This window comes from Simochromis diagramma, unplaced genomic scaffold (assembly GCF_900408965.1).
Source record: "Simochromis diagramma unplaced genomic scaffold, fSimDia1.1 OVJJ01000323.1, whole genome shotgun sequence".
NCBI lineage: Eukaryota > Metazoa > Chordata > Actinopteri > Cichliformes > Cichlidae > Simochromis > Simochromis diagramma.
In genome coordinates, this window is record NW_024386770.1 from 532,400 (window position 1) to 552,047 (window position 19,648).

Sequence of the window (19,648 nt, forward strand, 5' to 3'; positions counted from 1 at the left end):
AACCTCTACCAATCTACAACTAATTATAAAACTCTAAGCATATATAAGTAGATATTTCTAAGCATAAATGACAATAAACAATACAAAACCTAACACTGCACTGTTTAACCTGTCCTGTGAGGATGTGTTCATTAACAATGTCTATGGCCTCACTTTCACTGTGCTTTTGTTCACAGGTTCTATCGGTAGCATGGTTCTTACCTATACTAAGATTACTGTGGTGTGTCTAACCACTAAGAACAAGTCCTTGATCTTATTATCATTGCAATTACATCATTCAAAATCTGAGGCAATGTGGACACCCTCTGGGAGTCTGTGCCTATAAGACAGCGGAGAACAGTAACAAACAAGCTGTGCGTTGATGTATTAGTCTACCAACAGCTTTACATCAGCTTTTCTATAACTCAGCCTCATTGTTTTCACTACTGTAAAGTTCCTCCTGTAACTTTTATTGTTTCTGATAAGATCATATGGACTTACTATCTCATAAGATCTGTAAGTGTAAAATAACGTTCTTTCAGGATGATGGAGAACTACACCTACAACAGCTACATCCTCCAGTTAGAGGGCTTAAACACTTCAAAGGATTTTCTCTACCCCGCCTTTCTTTTCTTGTTTTTCTCCTACCTGTTTATAATGATTATAAATGTGGGCATTACTATTTTGATTTTCATGAACAAGAATCTTCACCAGCCTATGTATCTCCTTTTTTGCAACTTGCCATTGAATGATATTCTTGCAAACTCTATCGTGGTGCCCCGTTTGCTTATAGACCTTATGAGACCTCCATCTGAGCGCCTCATTAGTTATTATCAATGTGTTGTTCAGGCCTACATTGCGCACTTGGTTGGAACCACAAGTCACACTATTCTCATGATTATGGCCTATGACAGATATGTGGCCATTTGTAATCCTTTTCACTATGTTTCCATAATGACCAACAAAATGATGATCAAGCTGACAGTTTGTGCCTGGGGAGTGGCCTTTGTTTTGGTCGGGATTCTTCTAGGTCTGACCATACGACTGAGTCGATGCAGGACTTTGATCACAAACCCCTACTGTGACAATGCCTCATTGTTTAAACTTTCCTGTGAAAGTGTGGTCATTAACAACATCTATGGTATCACTTTCACTGTGGCTCTTTATGTGGGCTCTATAGGGGCAATAGTTCTTTCCTATACAAGCATTGCAGTGGTTTGTCTGACCAGTAAGAACAAGTCTTTGAACAGTAAAGCGTTGAAGACCTGCAGCACTCATCTGGTTGTTTATCTGATTATGACACTTAGTGGAATGACACGTATTACTCTGCATCGCTTCCCTCAGTACACAGAGTACAGAAAAATCTTTGCTGTTTTGTTTCCTATGGTTCCAGGCAGTCTGAACCCCATTATTTATGGTGTGCAGTCCAAAGACCTACAAAAAGCCCTTTTGAAGTTTTGCGTATCTAAGAAGGTTTTGGGATCATAAACAGAATGTGTTTCTGTTTGTTTTTATAGTGTCACGGTTCTGGGTCCGTTGGACCCAGTATTTTGAGTTTATTATGTTTTGGTTTAATTTTGCATCAGGGATTGTTTCCTTGTTGTGTTAATGATTATGATGTTTATTATTAGAGTTTCATGTTTCTGTTTATTTGTGTTTAGGATTTGTTCTTTGGTTGTGTCTGCTTTGTATTGGTCTAGTTTCATGTGTCATTTTCTGTCTGTCTCTCAATGTCGAGTGTGCGTCTTAGTGCGATGGTTTCTTATTCCTGGTTTCTTGTTCCTGATTTCCAAGAAGGTTTTGGCATCATAAACAGAATGTGTTTCTGTTTGTTTTTATAGAAATTCAACATCTAAAGGGAGATCATCTCTGACAGCTATTTTAATCATAATTAGATGGAAGTTAATGTTTTTGCTGCTGTAAGAAACTAATCTATAAAACTTTAGTCAGCATTTCAAAATGTGTGTATGTTTGTGTAAAATAAAAGCTTAAGCCAATCTGTGGTTTTGTCTCATTCATGAAGTTTAATTTACATTAGATGACGTTAAAGACAAAAGCAAATATTCGCTATCTGCTGGTAAGCCTTTGTTAAACACAGACACAAGGACTGTGCAGTTTTATTGGAGCTAAATACATAATTAGTATTTAAGAAAGAACATAATGGTATGAAACCAGCAATAACACCCGGTTATACCGATGTAATGAATCTTAAAGGCCAAGAGAATACCTTTGCATGGAAGTAGTTTTTAGTATTCTTACTTATACCATAGCTTTCATTTAAAACCAAAGAAGACAATCTCTGGACTTAAATCTGATTGAGATGTTTATATGAACTTAAACAGGCCGTTTAAAATACAGCTGAATTAAAACAATACTGCAAAGGAGAGAGAGAGCTTTAATTAATCCAGTGACAAAAGACTCATTGGGAATAATTCACTAATATCAGCATGAAAACCTTCTTACCCCATGAAAAAAATGTGTTTATTTTCTTGCAAAAATTAGCTTGTATGAAAAATCCCTCACATTTATGACACATGCACACTAGCCAATTTTGTTCTTACTACTGTGCATATGTTGGCAAATCAGACTGGAAGAGTGAATTAGGAACAGTTCACAAAATCAGCACATATCACCGTTTTGGTTCAGTATTGTATATGTAAGAAACTGAACCTAAACTGAAAGAATAATAATAAGTGTGTGAATGCGAGAGTGAATGAATAGTGGAAATTAGTGGAATTGTAAAGCGCTTTGGGTGCCTTGAAAAGCAGTATATAAATCCAATCCATTATAATAAGGCAATTTGGCATTAGGCATGTCATTGTGATAATCTTAAGTGAGATTCTTGTACAATAAAATTTGAGTTGTTGATTTCCAAATGCATTTCATTTGTGAGGTAAAAAAAAAACCCCATTAAGATTGTTTTCTTTAAATTCATAAAGTTACTGCATAAAGTACATCAATAGTTACTCATTCTCTCATGTTAACTAAAAGGAAAATGTTTTTAAAGAGTATGATTTTTATGCTAAAATACAATGACCCTGCCATCTGTCAGACCTTTCGTGCATGTTCAGAACACAAAGTGTATAAAGTTCAGTCTTTTTTTTGACTCTTGGTCTGCTTCACCTTCTTCACTTTGCGGCCTAGTTGTCTGTGACAAAAAGAAATTACAAACAGAGATTAACAATAACCCAGTTATTTATAATACAATAAGGTTTTGGAGGGAAATGCACAAAGGGTTGGGCAGAGATTTTTTTGACTCCTTTATTGAGAAACAAAGACTTTGTTCTAGGAATGTCTCGCAGTCTGTTTGATATGTGGCATAACAACAGGCTAAGGGTGATTTGTATTTAAACAACACACTGGTGAACTTTCAGCAACTGGATTCAAATTTTAATATTCCTAGAGACAATTTTTTTGGGCTTTCTCCATGTTTGTAATTTTGTTGATTCTGAAATTTCACAATCTGCAGAAACAGCTCTATATGAAGATTTGGAGACTTTTCTTATTAAACAAAAAGACAGAACTCATTTTATTTCTGCCTTTTATTCTTTACTATATACTCATAGTAGCAGCACATTGAGTGCTATTCATAAATGGGAGAGAGATCTTAATAATCAATATGTGGAGGAGGAGTGGAAACATAGCTAGATCTACTTTTACTTGCAACTGTTTGCAAGATACCCAATACAAAATTCGACACCGCCTAACCCCTAATGTCTGCATAAGATTACACCTGATGTGTCTGTATCAAATGTCAAAAAGAAACTTGTACCTTTTTCCATTACTTTTGGCAATGCAAACTAATTAAAAGATTTTGGAGTTCTATATCTCAAGATCTGAGTAATATCTTTAAGAACTGGATCCAAAAGGACCCTGGATATGTTATTCTTGGTTTACCTTCAAAAGAATTAACATTAACTTACTCACAGCATAAATTATGTGATAAAATATTGCTGTTAGCTTGGAAATGTTTTCTTATTCTTAAATGGGTTAACCTCCTAAGACCTGAACTCTTCCACGGCATGCATTTTTAATTTCTCTTTGATATTTGGGCTGATTGGAACCCAATGAATGTAAAAACAAAGAATTACTGTTTTTGTTTTTTTTACCCGATTTTTGTTTCTAAGATAAATGAGAGCCACATATGAAGAAATTCGTTTTAAATTTTGATAAAACAGAGGCAGTGTAATGTTCTCGTAAGTGGATATCAGTCCCTTATGGAGCTAAATTTAGTATTTTGGTCTAGACAACCCAAAATGTGATTTTAGATAGTGACTGGATTGCTTTTGAAATGCCTTTGAAATTGTCTTGTTCTTTCAGGTCCATGCAAAATACAAACAACATCTTCACAATACAGCTGGAGGGTTTAAATGTCCCACAGGAAGCCACATATGCTATGTTTCTTTTTCTTTTTTCTCCTACTTGTTTCTAATTGTTGCAAATGTGGGCATTGCTGTTTTGGTTTTTGTTGACAAGAGTCTTCACCAGCCCATGTATATCCTTTTTTGTAATCTGTCCATTAATGATTTATTTGGAAACTCTATCATGATCCCTCGTTTGCTTGTAGACATGTTGAGGCCTCCGTCTGAGCGTCTCATCAGTTATTATGAATGTGTGGTCCAAGCTTTCACCACACATATGTTTAGTACCACAGCTCACACAGTGCTTATGATAATGGCCTTTGACAGATATGTAGCCATCTGTAATCCTCTGTGTTATGCTGCAGTAATGACAAATAAGATGTTGATGAAGCTGACAGTTTCTGCCTGGGGGGTGGCCTTTGTTTTGGTTGGGATTCTGCTCGGTCTGACCTTGAGACTGGGCTGATGCAGAACTCTGATCAAAAGCCCCTATTGTGACGATGATAAGATAACTCTTTATTGTCATTGCACAGTCATACATAGTACAGTAGTACAATGAAATTGGAAAACTGTCCTACGTCGGCACTACATATAACACAACACGACACGATATGACACATCACAACGCAACAAACAACACAACACAGTATATTAACTTAGTATAAAAAATAAGTGTATGTGTATTGCACACTGTTATTATTGCACATTAATTATTATTGCACCTTGTTATAAATATAAATATTATTATTGTTATTGTTTTAAACATTGTTACCTCCCCCCTAAAAAAGTCCAGGGAGGTAGCCAGTCAGGTCAGCTATTTACATTGATCAGGGCTATTGCCCTGTTGTAAAAGCTGTCCTTGAGTCTATTTGTTCGGGACCTCAGCAGCCTGAACCTCCTGCCAGACGGCAGCAGCTTAAACAGCCGGTGTCCTGGGTGTGTGCCGTCCCGTAGGATGCTGCGTGCCCTCTTGAGACAGCGAGTGCTGTACAGGTCCTTCAGGGAGGGAAGAGGATGTCCAATGATTTTTTGGGCCATATTGATGACCCTCTGGAGTGCCTTTCTGTGTGCTGTGGTGCAGCTGGAGAACCACACACCGATGCAATATGTCAGCACACTTTCAATGGAGCAGCGGTAGAAGACAGTCAGCAGCTCCTTCTTCAGATCCATTTTTCTGAGGATTCTCAGAAAGCGGAGACGCTGTTGGGCCTTCTTTAAGACCGCAGAGGTGTTAGAGCTCCATTGGAGGTCTGTGTCTATGTGCACACCCAGAAACTTGAAACTGGAGACCCTTTCCACACACTCCCCGTTGATGCTGACAGGCTGCAGCTCGGACTTCCTCCTTCTGAAGTCAACTACCAGTTCTTTTGTTTTGGTGGTATTGAGGTCCAGGTTGTTATCTGCACACCAATCTGACAGCCTCTGAACTTCAGCTCTGTACGCAGTCTCATCTCCCCCTGAGATGAGCCCCACCACGGTGGTATCATCTGCAAACTTGATGACTGTGTTGTCTGGGTGGGAACTAACACAGTCATATGTGTACAGAGTGTACAGTAGGGGACTCAGTGCACAGCCTTGTGGAGAGCCGGTGTTGAGGCTGAGGGCTGAGGAAAGATGAGGCCCCACTCTAACTCTCTGTACACGGTCTGAGAGGAAGTCTCTGATCCGGCGGCAGGTGGTGGAAGGAAGTCCAATTTCCAGCAGTTTAACTATTAGTCTGTCCGGGAGTATCGTATTGAAAGCAGAGCTAAAGTCAACAAAGAGCAGCCTGGCGTAACGGCCCTGCACTTCCAGGTGAGAGATGGTGGTGTGGAGCGTTGTAGCAATGGCATCTTCAGTTGATCTGTTAGCTCTGTATGCGAACTGGAGCGGGTCGAGTGTGGATGGCAGGCAGGACATGATGTGACGTCGGGCCAGTTTCTCGAAGCACTTCATTATAACAGGTGTTAGAGCAACTGGCTGGTAGTCGTTGAGGCTGCTAATGTTAGTACGCTTTGGCAGTGGAACAATTGTGGCTGACTTTAGGCACGGCGAGATGCAGGATTGGGACAGTGAAGTGTTGAAGATCTTGGTGAAGACCCCAGCCAGCTGGTCTGCACACTCTTTTAGGACCTTTGCGGTTACCCCATCTGGTCCGGCGGCCTTCCTGGGGTTCACTGCCCTCAGTGTGTGCCTCACCTCATATTCCTGCACTATGAGGCTTGGGCTGCTGCTGCTGTCCGATGTTTTTGCTGCTGCTGCCTCTGGTCCCTTCACCTCAAAGCGTGCGAAGAAGTGGTTCAGCTCCTCCGCAAGCTCCGCGTTACCCTCAGTCAACGTGGTATTGCAAGGTTTGTAGTTGGTTAAGTGCTGAACTCCCTGCCATACCTGTCGTGAGTTGTTGGTGCTGAAGTGGTCTTCGATCCTTCTCTTGTACGCTGCCTTGGCCTCTCTGATGCCTCTTTTCAACTCAGATCTGGCTGCACTGTACTCTATACCATCACCGGATCTAAAAGCGGCGTCACGTTGCTTCAGCAGGACCTGGACCTCTTTAGTCATCCAGGGTTTCTGGTTGGAATACACCCGGAGACGTTTGTCCACAGTGACACTGTTGACACAGAAGTTAATATATGAGAGCACTGATGTTGTGTGCTCTTCAAGGTCCTGATGTTCGAACACGCTCCAGTCCGTGTTTTCAAAACAGTCCTGCAGCTGGTGTGATGCACCTTCTGGCCAGGTTTTCACAGTTTTTGTGACTGGGGGGGCTCTTCTCCTAATGGGAGTGTATGCAGGGATCAGCAGCATGGACATGTGGTCTGACAAACCTAGATGTGGTAGAGGGGTTGCTCTGTAGCCTTTTTGGATGTTGCTGTAGGCTTTATCCAATGTGTTTTTCCCCCTCGTTGCACATTTAATATGCTGTTCAAATCTGGAGAATACTGACCTTAAATCAGCATGGTTGAAGTCCCCAGCTATAATGTGCACTGCGTTTGGATGGGAGTTCTGCTGGTTGCTTATTGTCTTGTGCAGCTCCTCCATGGCCGAGTTAGCATTAGCATCGGGTGGTACATACACGGCCGTTACCATGACAACAGTAAACTCGCGAGGTATGTAGACGGGTCTGCACTTCATAGTCAAATATTCCAAATCCGGGGAACAATGGCTGTCTACAGTCTTTGTGTTTTTGCACCAGCTGTCACTGGTGTAGATGCATAAACCCCCTCCTTTGATCTTACCGGGGTGGCCGTTCCTGTCGTGACAGTGGACCGTGCGGCCTGCTAGCTCAATAGCCAAGTCCGGAATTGATGGCTGCAGCCAGGTCTCTGTGAGTAATATTATGCTGCTGTCCCGTACACACTTGTTGACTGCAATTTGTAATCTCAGTTCGTCGATTTTGTTGGTTATGGACCTGACGTTGGAGAGGAAAATACTCTGAAGCGGTGGCTTAAATGGCTGTTTCTTTAGCCGAGCTAGTGGGCCTGCCCTGCAGCCACGCTTTTGCCTCCTTTGTTTACGTTTCCTCTTTGTCTTGCCGCTGGGAAGAACCAACCACGGAGACCCTGGAGCTCTTATTATGTCCTCCGGAATGCCGTGAAAATGGTGGTAGTCCGATGTAATGCTCCTTGCACAGCGTAATCCCAAACTCAGAAGGTCCTGACGATTGTAGGTGGACTCTACTCGATGTATAATAATAAAAAACACATACATCCACACAGTTACATGTAGAAAAAGTAAAAAACAAAACACCGAACGTGAGGAGCAGTGAGCCGCTGCGTCTGTGCGCTCCGCCATCTTGAAACAGCTGTGCTGTTTATGCTGCATTGTTTAACCTGTCCTGTGAGGATGTGTTCATTAACAATGTCTATGGCCTCACTTTCACTGTGCTTTTGTTCACAGGTTCTATTGGTAGCATGGTTCTTACCTATACTAAGATTACTGTGGTGTGTCTAACCACTAAGAACAAGTCTTGGGATTCTGCTCAGTCTGACCTCGAGACTGGGCCGATGCAGAACTCTGTTGTAGCCCCTATTGTGACAATGCTGCATGTTGGGTCTGTCTAGCACAGGCCCATCGCTGGAACGAGACAATTTAAAACACAGCAAAAGCATTGAACATCAAGTAGGTAAAGTTCTTCGTGTTACTCATGCAACTCAAGGGAGACCTGCCTGGAGCCAAGTGTCGTTCCACCCACTTGACCTCCGTCAGACTCTCGTCCGCTCCCCCGTAACACTGCTCTTTTATTGAGGTTACATGAATATGCATAGGCTCATTAACATATGACGTCTACATACAAACAAAGAGTACCTTGCCTGTGCGTTGTGTGTGTGTGTGTGTGTGTGTGTGTGTGTGTGTGTGTGTGTGTGTGTGTGTGTGTGTGTGTGTGTGTCCATAAATGACTTCCCTAACTCTGCTGGTCTGGAAGTCCAGCAGTTCATCTAAACAAAAGGCACTTAGCCTAAAACAGATATAGACACGTTTATCCTACCATAGAACAATAAGACAAGGTACGACCTCTCCCATGCTCCCAGAGTGCTCTGGAATGCACACAAAGTTTGCAGACTATTAAGGATCAAACCTCTACCAATCTACAACTAATTATAAAACTCTAAGCATATATAAGTAGATATTTCTAAGCATAAATGACAATAAACAATACAAAACCTAACACTGCACTGTTTAACCTGTCCTGTGAGGATGTGTTCATTAACAATGTCTATGGCCTCACTTTCACTGTGCTTTTGTTCACAGGTTCTATCGGTAGCATGGTTCTTACCTATACTAAGATTACTGTGGTGTGTCTAACCACTAAGAACAAGTCCTTGATCTTATTATCATTGCAATTACATCATTCAAAATCTGAGGCAATGTGGACACCCTCTGGGAGTCTGTGCCTATAAGACAGCGGAGAACAGTAACAAACAAGCTGTGCGTTGATGTATTAGTCTACCAACAGCTTTACATCAGCTTTTCTATAACTCAGCCTCATTGTTTTCACTACTGTAAAGTTCCTCCTGTAACTTTTATTGTTTCTGATAAGATCATATGGACTTACTATCTCATAAGATCTGTAAGTGTAAAATAACGTTCTTTCAGGATGATGGAGAACTACACCTACAACAGCTACATCCTCCAGTTAGAGGGCTTAAACACTTCAAAGGATTTTCTCTACCCCGCCTTTCTTTTCTTGTTTTTCTCCTACCTGTTTATAATGATTATAAATGTGGGCATTACTATTTTGATTTTCATGAACAAGAATCTTCACCAGCCCATGTATCTCCTTTTTTGCAACTTGCCATTGAATGATATTCTTGCAACCTCTATCGTGGTGCCCCGTTTGCTTATAGACCTTATGAGACCTCCATCTGAGCGCCTCATTAGTTATTATCAATGTGTTGTTCAGGCCTACATTGCGCACTTGGTTGGAACCACAAGTCACACTATTCTCATGATTATGGCCTATGACAGATATGTGGCCATTTGTAATCCTTTTCACTATGTTTCCATAATGACCAACAAAATGATGATCAAGCTGACAGTTTGTGCCTGGGGAGTGGCCTTTGTTTTGGTCGGGATTCTTCTAGGTCTGACCATACGACTGAGTCGATGCAGGACTTTGATCACAAACCCCTACTGTGACAATGCCTCATTGTTTAAACTTTCCTGTGAAAGTGTGGTCATTAACAACATCTATGGTATCACTTTCACTGTGGCTGTTTATGTGGGCTCTATAGGGGCAATGGTTCTTTCCTATACAAGCATTGCAGTGGTTTGTCTGACCAGTAAGAACAAGTCTTTGAACAGTAAAGCGTTGAAGACCTGCAGCACTCATCTGGTTGTTTATCTGATTATGACACTTAGTGGAATGACACGTGTTACTCTGCATCGCTTCCCTCAGTACACAGAGTACAGAAAAATCTTTGCTATTCTGTTTGGTATATTTCCAGGCAGTCTGAACCCCATTATTTATGGTGTGCAGTCCAAAGACCTACAAAAAGCCCTTTTGAAGTTTTGCGTATCTAAGAAGGTTTTGGGATCATAAACAGAATGTGTTTCTGTTTGTTTTTATAGTGTCACGGTTCTGGGTCCGTTGGACCCAGTATTTTGAGTTTATTATGTTTTGGTTTAATTTTGCATCAGGGATTGTTTCCTTGTTGTGTTAATGATTATGATGTTTATTATTAGAGTTTCATGTTTCTGTTTATTTGTGTTTAGGATTTGTTCTTTGGTTGTGTCTGCTTTGTATTGGTCTAGTTTCATGTGTCATTTTCTGTCTGTCTCTCAATGTCGAGTGTGCGTCTTAGTGCGATGGTTTCTTATTCCTGGTTTCTTGTTCCTGATTTCCAAGAAGGTTTTGGCATCATAAACAGAATGTGTTTCTGTTTGTTTTTATAGAAATTCAACATCTAAAGGGAGATCATCTCTGACAGCTATTTTAATCATAATTAGATGGAAGTTAATGTTTTTGCTGCTGTAAGAAACTAATCTATAAAACTTTAGTCAGCATTTCAAAATGTGTGTATGTTTGTGTAAAATAAAAGCTTAAGCCAATCTGTGGTTTTGTCTCATTCATGAAGTTTAATTTACATTAGATGACGTTAAAGACAAAAGCAAATATTCGCTATCTGCTGGTAAGCCTTTGTTAAACACAGACACAAGGACTGTGCAGTTTTATTGGAGCTAAATACATAATTAGTATTTAAGAAAGAACATAATGGTATGAAACCAGCAATAACACCCGGTTATACCGATGTAATGAATCTTAAAGGCCAAGAGAATACCTTTGCATGGAAGTAGTTTTTAGTATTCTTACTTATACCATAGCTTTCATTTAAAACCAAAAAAAGACAATCTCTGGACTTAAATCTGATTGAGATGTTTATATGAACTTAAACAGGCCGTTTAAAATACAGCAGAATTAAAACAATACTGCAAAGGAGAGAGAGAGCTTTAATTAATCCAGTGACAAAAGACTCATTGGGAATAATTCACTAATATCAGCATGAAAACCTTCTTACCCCATGAAAAAAATGTGTTTATTTTCTTGCAAAAATTAGCTTGTATGAAAAATCCCTCACATTTATGACACATGCACACTAGCCAATTTTGTTCTTACTACTGTGCATATGTTGGCAAATCAGACTGGAAGAGTGAATTAGGAACAGTTCACAAAATCAGCACATATCACCGTTTTGGTTCAGTATTGTATATGTAAGAAACTGAACCTAAACTGAAAGAATAATAATAAGTGTGTGAATGCGAGAGTGAATGAATAGTGGAAATTAGTGGAATTGTTAAGCGCTTTGGGCATGGAAACACGGAGGGTGGGAACACAGACGACGCGATACAGACTGCATGAAACACAGAGACTAAATACACATGAGGGATGATCAGGTGAAGCGGCCACACATGGGCGCACAGCTGACACACATGAACATAACGACGTCACAGTGGAAGAGTAAAACTAAGCACGATGAACACAGGAACACCAGACCTCTTCAAAATAAAACAGGAAACATAAGACGCAGACATGAAACACATGAAGGGGAAGGGAGACTTGACATGGGTGGAAGACACAAGGGGAATCTAATAACAAAGAACTATAACAACCTAGGCATGATAAAAAATGAACTTAGAAAACCTGAAGGGCTTAAACATAAACTAAAACTCAAAACGCTGGGTCAAAAGACCCAGGATCATGACAATATACTCATAGTAGCAGCACATTGAGTGCTATTCATAAATGGGAGAGAGATCTTAATAATCAATATGTGGAGGAGGAGTGGAAACATAGCTAGATCTACTTTTACTTGCAACTGTTTGCAAGATACCCAATAAAAAAATCGACACCGCCTAACTCCTAATGTCTGCATAAGATTACACCTGATGTGTCTGTATCAAATGTCAAAAAGAAACTTGTACCTTTTTCCATTACTTTTGGCAATGCAAACTAATTAAAAGATTTTGGAGTTCTATATCTCAAGATCTGAGTAATATCTTTAAGAACTGGATCCAAAAGGACCCTGGATATTTTATTCTTGGTTTACCTTCAAAAGAATTAACATTAACTTACTCACAGCATAAATTATGTGATAAAATATTGCTGTTAGCTCGGAAATGTTTTCTTATTCTTAAATGGGTTAACCTCCTAAGACCTGAACTCTTCCACGGCATGCATTTTTAATTTCTCTTTGATATTTGGGCTGATTGGAACCCAATGAATGTAAAAACAAAGAATTACTGTTTATTTTTTACCCGATTTTTGTTTCTAAGAAAAATGAGAGCCACATATGGAGAAATTTGTTTTAAATTTTGATAAAACAGAGGCAGTGTAATGTTCTCGTAAGTGGATATCAGTCCCTTATGGAGCTAAATTTAGTATTTTGGTCTAGACAACCCAAAATGTGATGTCCACATATCTGGACGCCAGGTCCTAGGAGGTTAACATTAAACCGTTAAACCCACTGTTAATTTGTGGTACAGGGAATTGTCTAAAGTTATTTCTCATGAAAGAGTTGCTGCTATCTTAGGAGAAAATGATAATTTGTCCCTCAATGTTTGGTCTCCTTTGCTTATTTATTTGCCAAATGATCTATCCCGGGCGACTGTGGCTCAAGCGTTGGGAGTTCACCTTGTAACCGGAAGGTTGCCGGTCGAGCCCCGGCTCGGACAGTCTCGGTCATTGTGTCCTTGGGCAAGACACTTCACCCACCGCCTACTGGTGTTGGCCTGAAGGGCCGATGGCGCGATATGGCAGCCTCACTTCTGTCAGTCTGCCCCAGGGCAGCTGTGGCTACAACTGTAGCTGCCTCCACCAGTGTGTGAATGTGTGTGTGAATGGGTGGATGACTGGGTGTGTAAAGTGCTTTGGGGTCCCTAGGCGGGACTAGTAAAAGCGCTATACAAATACAGGCCATTTACCATCCCAATTCTTGAGAGGGGCTGGCTGTTTTTAAGGTGCCCCCAGGTAATTAGGAAGTCAGCATAAAGGATGAGAGTTCACACTTGTAGTTTATTTTTTAAATCTGTTGATGAATAGATGGCAAATACTTTTTTTTCTTTCTTTGTAGGGCTTTTCCCCATATGTGTAGTCGGAAATGTATGTAATGACTTAAAATGTATGTGGATTTTAAAAAAGAAATATATATGTCTGTGAAATGCACTTCACACACGTACACACACGCACATTTGTTTGTCGCCAGATGCCACGTTTATTTATAGTTTACATATGTTATGACCGACCACAATCTGACAGCTCCGGTCTCAGCTGATTTCCAGCCTCCCCTCCGCTCCTCTCCGTCTCACTATAAAAGGGAAGGAAACCATCATCAGTCCAAACGCCATCAGCTGTTCTCACCTGCGTCTCCAGCACCGCCCCGTTGAGCTCACTGCACCACTCCTCCCCTGCAGCCGCGCCCCCGGCCTATGGACCACCTTGAACTTAAAGAGCTGTAAAGCCAGATACCACCGGGTGATCCGGGCGTTGGCATCCTTCATGCGGTGGAGCCACTGCAGCGGGGCGTGGTCCGAGCAGAGGGTGAATGAGTGCCCCAGGAGGTAATAGCGAAGGGAGTCAACCGCCCACCGGATAGCCAAGCACTCCTTCTCCACAGTGCTGTACCGTCTTTCACGCTCTGCCAGCTTCCGGCTGATGTAAAGAACGGGACGGTCGGCCCCCCTCACCTGCTGGGACAAAACAGCCCCCAGCCCTCTGTTCGAGGCGTCAGTCTGCAGAACAAAAGGGAGGGAAAAGTTAGGAGTGTGAAGCAGCGGCTCCCCACAGAGAGCCTTTTTCACCTGCACAAATGCCGCCTGGCACGGCCCCGTCCACTGAACCAGATCTGGAGCACTCTTTCGGGTGAGATCGGTCAAGGGGCTGGTCAGCTGCGCAAACCCCGGCACGAAACGGTGGTAGTAACCTGCCAGCCCCAGAAACCGTCTCACCTCCTTTTTAGTCTTGGGGCGCGGGCAGGATGCGATACCTGCCGTCTTCTCCACCTGTGGACGCACCTGCCCGCCCCCCAAGTGGTACCCCAGATACTGTACCTCCCTCCGTCCAACTGTACACTTCTTCGGGTTGGCCGTGAGCCCCGCCCTCCTCAGGTACTCCAGGACCGCGGCCACCCGCTGCACATGCTCCGCCAAGATGTCGCTGTGGATGATCACGTCATCCAGGTAGGCAGCAGCATATGCAGCGTGCGGACGCAGCACCCGGTCCATGAGGCGCTGAAAGGTGGCAGGGGCTTCAAACAAGCCGAACGGAAGCGTAACGAATTGGTACAAACCGTACGGAGTGGAGAAGGCCGTTTTCTCCTTGGACTCAGCAGACAAGGGAATCTGCCAGTAGCCCTTGGTTAAATCCAGTGTCGTGAAAAAAACGGGCCGTGCCCAACCGATCCAGGAGCTCGTCGACCCGGGGCATGGGATAAGCATCAAAGCGTGACACTTCATTCACCTTGCGATAGTCGACACAGAACCGTATAGACCCATCCTTCTTCACCACAAGAACGATGGGGCTACACCAGGCGCTGTGCGACTCTTCTATCACTCCCATTTTCAGCATTTCAGCCAATTCCCTCTGAACAATTTGCCGTTTATGCTCAGGAAGCCTGTAGGGCCGTGAACGCACTGTCACGCCAGGCTGCATTTCAAAATGATGCTCAATGAGAGACATTCGGCTGGGCAGGGGGGAGAACACATCAGCAAAACGCTGTTGTAACGCGACAACGTCCGCTCTCTGGGTCTGTGTGAGATGGTCATCACAAGGGAGGGAGGCGGGGATGATGGAATGTGGTACCTCCGGCCCCAACTCATCTCTCTCCTTAACCAGGCTTACCACAGAAGCGGTTTCAGCCTCTCTCCACTCTTTAAGGAGATTGAGAGAGACACGTATGTGAGGATGCTGTTTGTAGATTACAGCTCAGCATTCAATACCATCGTTCCCTCGAAGCTGGACAGGAAACTGCAGGATCTAGGACTGAGCAGCTCCCTCTGCAGCTGGATCCTTAGCTTCCTGTCTGACAGACGCCAGGTGGTCAGACTGGGCAGCATCACCTCATCCCCCATCACACTGAACACTGGTGCTCCACAGGGGTGTGTACTGAGCCCTCTCCTGTACTCACTCTACACCTACGACTGCACAGCCACTAACAGCTCCAACATCATCGTGAAGTTTGCGGACGACACTACAGTGGTGGGTCTTATCACCAACGGTGATGAGACGGCTTACAGGGAGGAGGTCAGCGCCCTGACCCACTGGTGTCAAGACAACCATCTCACCCTCAACGTCGCAAAGACAAAGGAGTTGATAGTGGACTTCCGGAGGTGCAGAGAAGTACACACCCCCATCACCATCAACGGCGCTGCTGTGGAGAGAGTGAGCAGCTTCCGGTTCCTTGGAGTACATCTGGCTGAGGATCTTACGTGGTCAGTACACACAAACAAAACAGTGAAGAAGGCGCAGCAGCGCCTCTTCTTTCTCAGGAGACTGAAAAGATTCGGCATGAGCCCCCGCATCCTCAGGACCTTCTATCACTGTGCCATTGAGAGCATCCTCACTGGATGCATCACCACCTGGTATGGCAACAGCACCGCCTACAACTGCAAAGCTCTCCAGCGAGTAGTGCGGTGCTCTGAACGGATAATTGGAGGTGAGCTTCCCTCCCTCCAAGACATCTACAGGAAGCGGTGCCTGAGGAAAGCGGGGAGGATCATCAAGGACTCCAGTCACCCCAGCCATAAACTGTTCAGACTGCTTCCATCAGGAAGGAGGTTCTGCAGCATCCGGTCCCGTACCAGCAGACTGAGAGACAGCTTCTTCCACCAGGCCATCAGACTGCTGAACACGTCATAGACACCTCAGCTTCACTACTGGAACTTCAACATTATGCACTCCACACTGTATATAAATGCCACTTGTTTTGCACATATTCAACTCTGTATATTTTATATATTTTATTATTATTATTATTATTATTATTATTATTATTATTGTTTTTTTTTTTTTTTTTACTATTTAATTTGTAAAAATGTGTATACACACACACACACACACACACACACACACACACACACGAAAATATTTAGTATACACATCCAGAAATGCATACACTATTATATATTGTACATATATTTATTAGTTTCAGGTCGGCCATTCTTGTATTTTGCTCGTTTGTGTTGTTGTGTTTGCACATCTCTGTTGCTTGTGGGGCTCGCACACAAGAATTTCACTCGCATGTGCTGTGCCAGTGTGCCTGCACATGTGATGTGACAATAAAAGTGATTTGATTTGATTTGATTTGAGGTGATAAATCTGCTTGGCCCCTCCCCTGTCCGACCGAGCGACCTCATAGTCAACGTCCCCAACTCGCCGTGTGACCACAAAGGGTCCTTGCCACTTGGCGAGCAACTTTGAGCTAAAAGAAGAGAGTAATACAAGCACTTTTTCTCCCGGTGAAAATTGCCTGAGTCTAGCCCCTCTGTCATACAGGCGTTGCTGACGCTGCTGAGCCTGGAGCAAATTCTCCCGTGACAACCTCCCCAAAGTGTGGAGTTTCGCTCTCAGGTCCAACACGTACTGAATCTCATTCTTGGCGGGGCTCGGACCTTCCTCCCAGGTTTCTTTAATCAGGTAGAGTACTCCACGCGGCTTCCTGCCGAACAGCAGTTCAAAGGGAGAAAATCTCGTGGAGGCCTATTTTATTAAATAGACTAAACAATATTGGTCTATCTGTAAATGATGTAAGTTGGTTTTCAAATTACTTGTCAGCAAGAAAACAGTGTGTCCGTGCTGCTGGGTCTTCTTCCTCTTTTCTCCCAGTATCCAAAGGAGTTCCGCAGGGTTCCATATTAGGACCATTGCTATTTTCTCTTTACATAAACAACCTTTGTGATAATTTGTCAAATGCAGCATTCCATCTTTATGCAGATGATACAATTATTTATTGTTCATCCCCTTCAGTAGCACAAACCCTGCAATTTCTGCAGTCTGCCTTTGATGTCGTTCAGTCCCATTTAACTCAACTTAAGTTGGTGTTAAATCCAGAGAAATCCAAGTTAATGTTATTCTCAAATGGCAAAGAGTTGTTAGCTATGTCTCCTAAGATTAAAACAATTCAAGGATCTGAAATTGAAATGCAGCAAAGTAGCATCTCTTAAGTTCCAGCATGGGCATTGACATCAGAGAGGCATATTACCAAAAGAAGGACGAATAATACACAACAATCAAAAAAGAAAGATCGGAAACAGAGACGAGGACAGCCTGCTGTGCAAACTGGCACCATCTTGTTTTTTCAATACAAAGTATATGAAATATGCTTTCTCCCCCTAATTTTTTTATAGAGTGTTGATGACTATTTACCATTAATCCTGAGGTGGATTAAAGTTTCCCAGTGGACACCCATGTCCAACCACTGCACAAGATAAAGCTGTGGAGAGAAACAAGATGCACATGAACTGATGGATTTCAGGTGATCATTAACAGTTTGCTTCTTGCCTTCAGATGATAACAAATTATCTTGTATGATCATTCAGAAAACATTATTCTGTGGGTCCTTTTCAGTTTATTTTTCTCCCTTGAACAAATATTTATCATAGTGTTTGTCCTCCTTTTGCTGGTGGATACTAGATTAATATTTTACAATGTGTGACTTTTGAAAAAAGTTTGCCTCACTGCTAATATTTGATGTTTAATTTATTTCAATTTTAGTTAATCTTTTTCCCTCCTTCTGCTTTTACTTCAGACAAGATGGAGAACTATATGTACAACAGTCCAACACTTCAACTTCAGGAGTTGAGGATTGTCAGGACTAACAAGTATCTGATCTCTGTCTTTTTTTGTGATATAAGCTCTTGTTTACAGATGTGGGAATGTCATGCGTGAAAGCTTTATTTAATGTTTTAGATAGTGACTGGATTGCTTTTGAAATGCCTTTGAAATTGTCTTGTTCTTTCAGGTCCATGCAAAATACAAACAACATCTTCACAATACAGCTGGAGGGTTTAAATGTCCCACAGGAAGCCACATATGCTATGTTTCTTTTTCTTTTTTTCTCCTACTTGTTTCTAATTGTTGCTAATGTGGGCATTGCTGTTTTGGTTTTTGTTGACAAGAGTCTTCACCAGCCCATGTATATCCTTTTTTGTAATCTGTCCATTAATGATTTATTTGGAAACTCTATCATGATCCCTCGTTTGCTTGTAGACATGCTGAGGCCTCCGTCTGAGCGCCTCATCAGTTATTATGAATGTGTGGTCCAAGCTTTCACCACACATATGTTTAGTACCACAGCTCACACAGTGCTTATGATAATGGCCTTTGACAGATATAATCCTCTGCGTTATGCTGCAGTAATGACAAATAAGATGTTGATGAAGCTGACAGTTTCTGCCTGGGGGGTGGCCTTTGTTTTGGTTGGGATTCTGCTCGGTCTGACCTTGAGACTGGGCCGATGCAGAACTCTGATCAAAAGCCCCTATTGTGACAGTGCTGCACTGTTTAACCTGTCCTGTGAGGATGTGTTCATTAACAATGTCTATGGCCTCACTTTCACTGTGCTTTTGTTCACAGGTTCTATCGGTAGCATGGTTCTTACCTATACTAAGATTACTGTGGTGTGTCTAACCACTAAGAACAAGTCCTTGAACAATAAAGCCTTGAAGACCTGCAGCACTCACCTGGTTGTATATCTGATTTTTTTGTTCAGTGGTATGTCCATAATCACTCTGCATCGCTTTCCTGAGTACTCAGGGAGCAGAAAAATTGTTGCTGTCCTGTATCACATCATCCCTGGAAGCCTCAATCCCATCATTTATGGTATGCAATCCAAAGAGATATATCAAAAGTTAAGTTAAAGAAGGTTTTGCCATTATATTAAAGACAATTTTCAGGGTTGTTTGAACAGTTTGAAGTGACATATTAATGTTTTTTAAACTGACAGTGTGCAGAGATTGTAACCTGGCTTAATAAATGAGATCTTTGCCAACTCGATCCGCTGTCACTATTACAAATTTACTTCTCCAATTCTATTAATATGAATTAAAGTCATTACATTTCTGTCAGTACCAGATTGCTAAAATAAAAGGGAGTAATGCAACACTGCTGAAACTGCTTCTGACGCACTGCTTTTTGCACTCTATCTGCATGTATCATAAGGAAAAGATGGAAAGAAATTCCTTGTCAAAATAAAAGATATCTGAATGAATTGAAATGGTAAAATGCTTGTTCCTACTAATTTTAACCTTTTCTGATTCAGTATTACAATGGCTTTTATGACTCAACCTGTTGTTTATTAAAACAGAATTTCACTAACTTATTCATCAGGGAACTTAAA

At 42.1% G+C, this 19,648-nt stretch overlaps 3 protein-coding genes and 1 pseudogene across 3 annotated transcripts; all 4 read left to right on the forward strand.

Annotated features, from left to right (window-relative positions):
* The first annotated feature begins 388 nt into the window (after positions 1-388).
* On the forward strand, positions 389-1,467 carry LOC120737280 (olfactory receptor 146-like). Its single transcript, XM_040037899.1, has one exon. It carries the CDS (start codon positions 523-525, stop codon positions 1,465-1,467), a length of 945 nt encoding a protein of 314 aa, XP_039893833.1. The 5' UTR covers positions 389-522.
* Positions 1,468-4,375: 2,908 nt separating this feature from the next.
* LOC120737981 lies at positions 4,376-8,380 on the forward strand (annotated as a pseudogene).
* Positions 8,381-9,262: 882 nt separating this feature from the next.
* On the forward strand, positions 9,263-10,359 carry LOC120737758 (olfactory receptor 146-like). The gene has a single exon (XM_040038622.1). It carries the CDS (start codon positions 9,415-9,417, stop codon positions 10,357-10,359), a length of 945 nt encoding a protein of 314 aa, XP_039894556.1. The 5' UTR covers positions 9,263-9,414.
* A 7,704-nt stretch (positions 10,360-18,063) lies between these two features.
* LOC120737990 (putative olfactory receptor 52L2) lies at positions 18,064-19,169 on the forward strand. The gene is made up of 3 exons (XM_040038976.1): positions 18,064-18,131; positions 18,272-18,624; positions 18,742-19,169. Exons 1-3 carry the CDS (start codon positions 18,064-18,066, stop codon positions 19,167-19,169), a joined length of 849 nt encoding a protein of 282 aa, XP_039894910.1.
* The last annotated feature ends 479 nt before the right edge of the window (positions 19,170-19,648 follow it).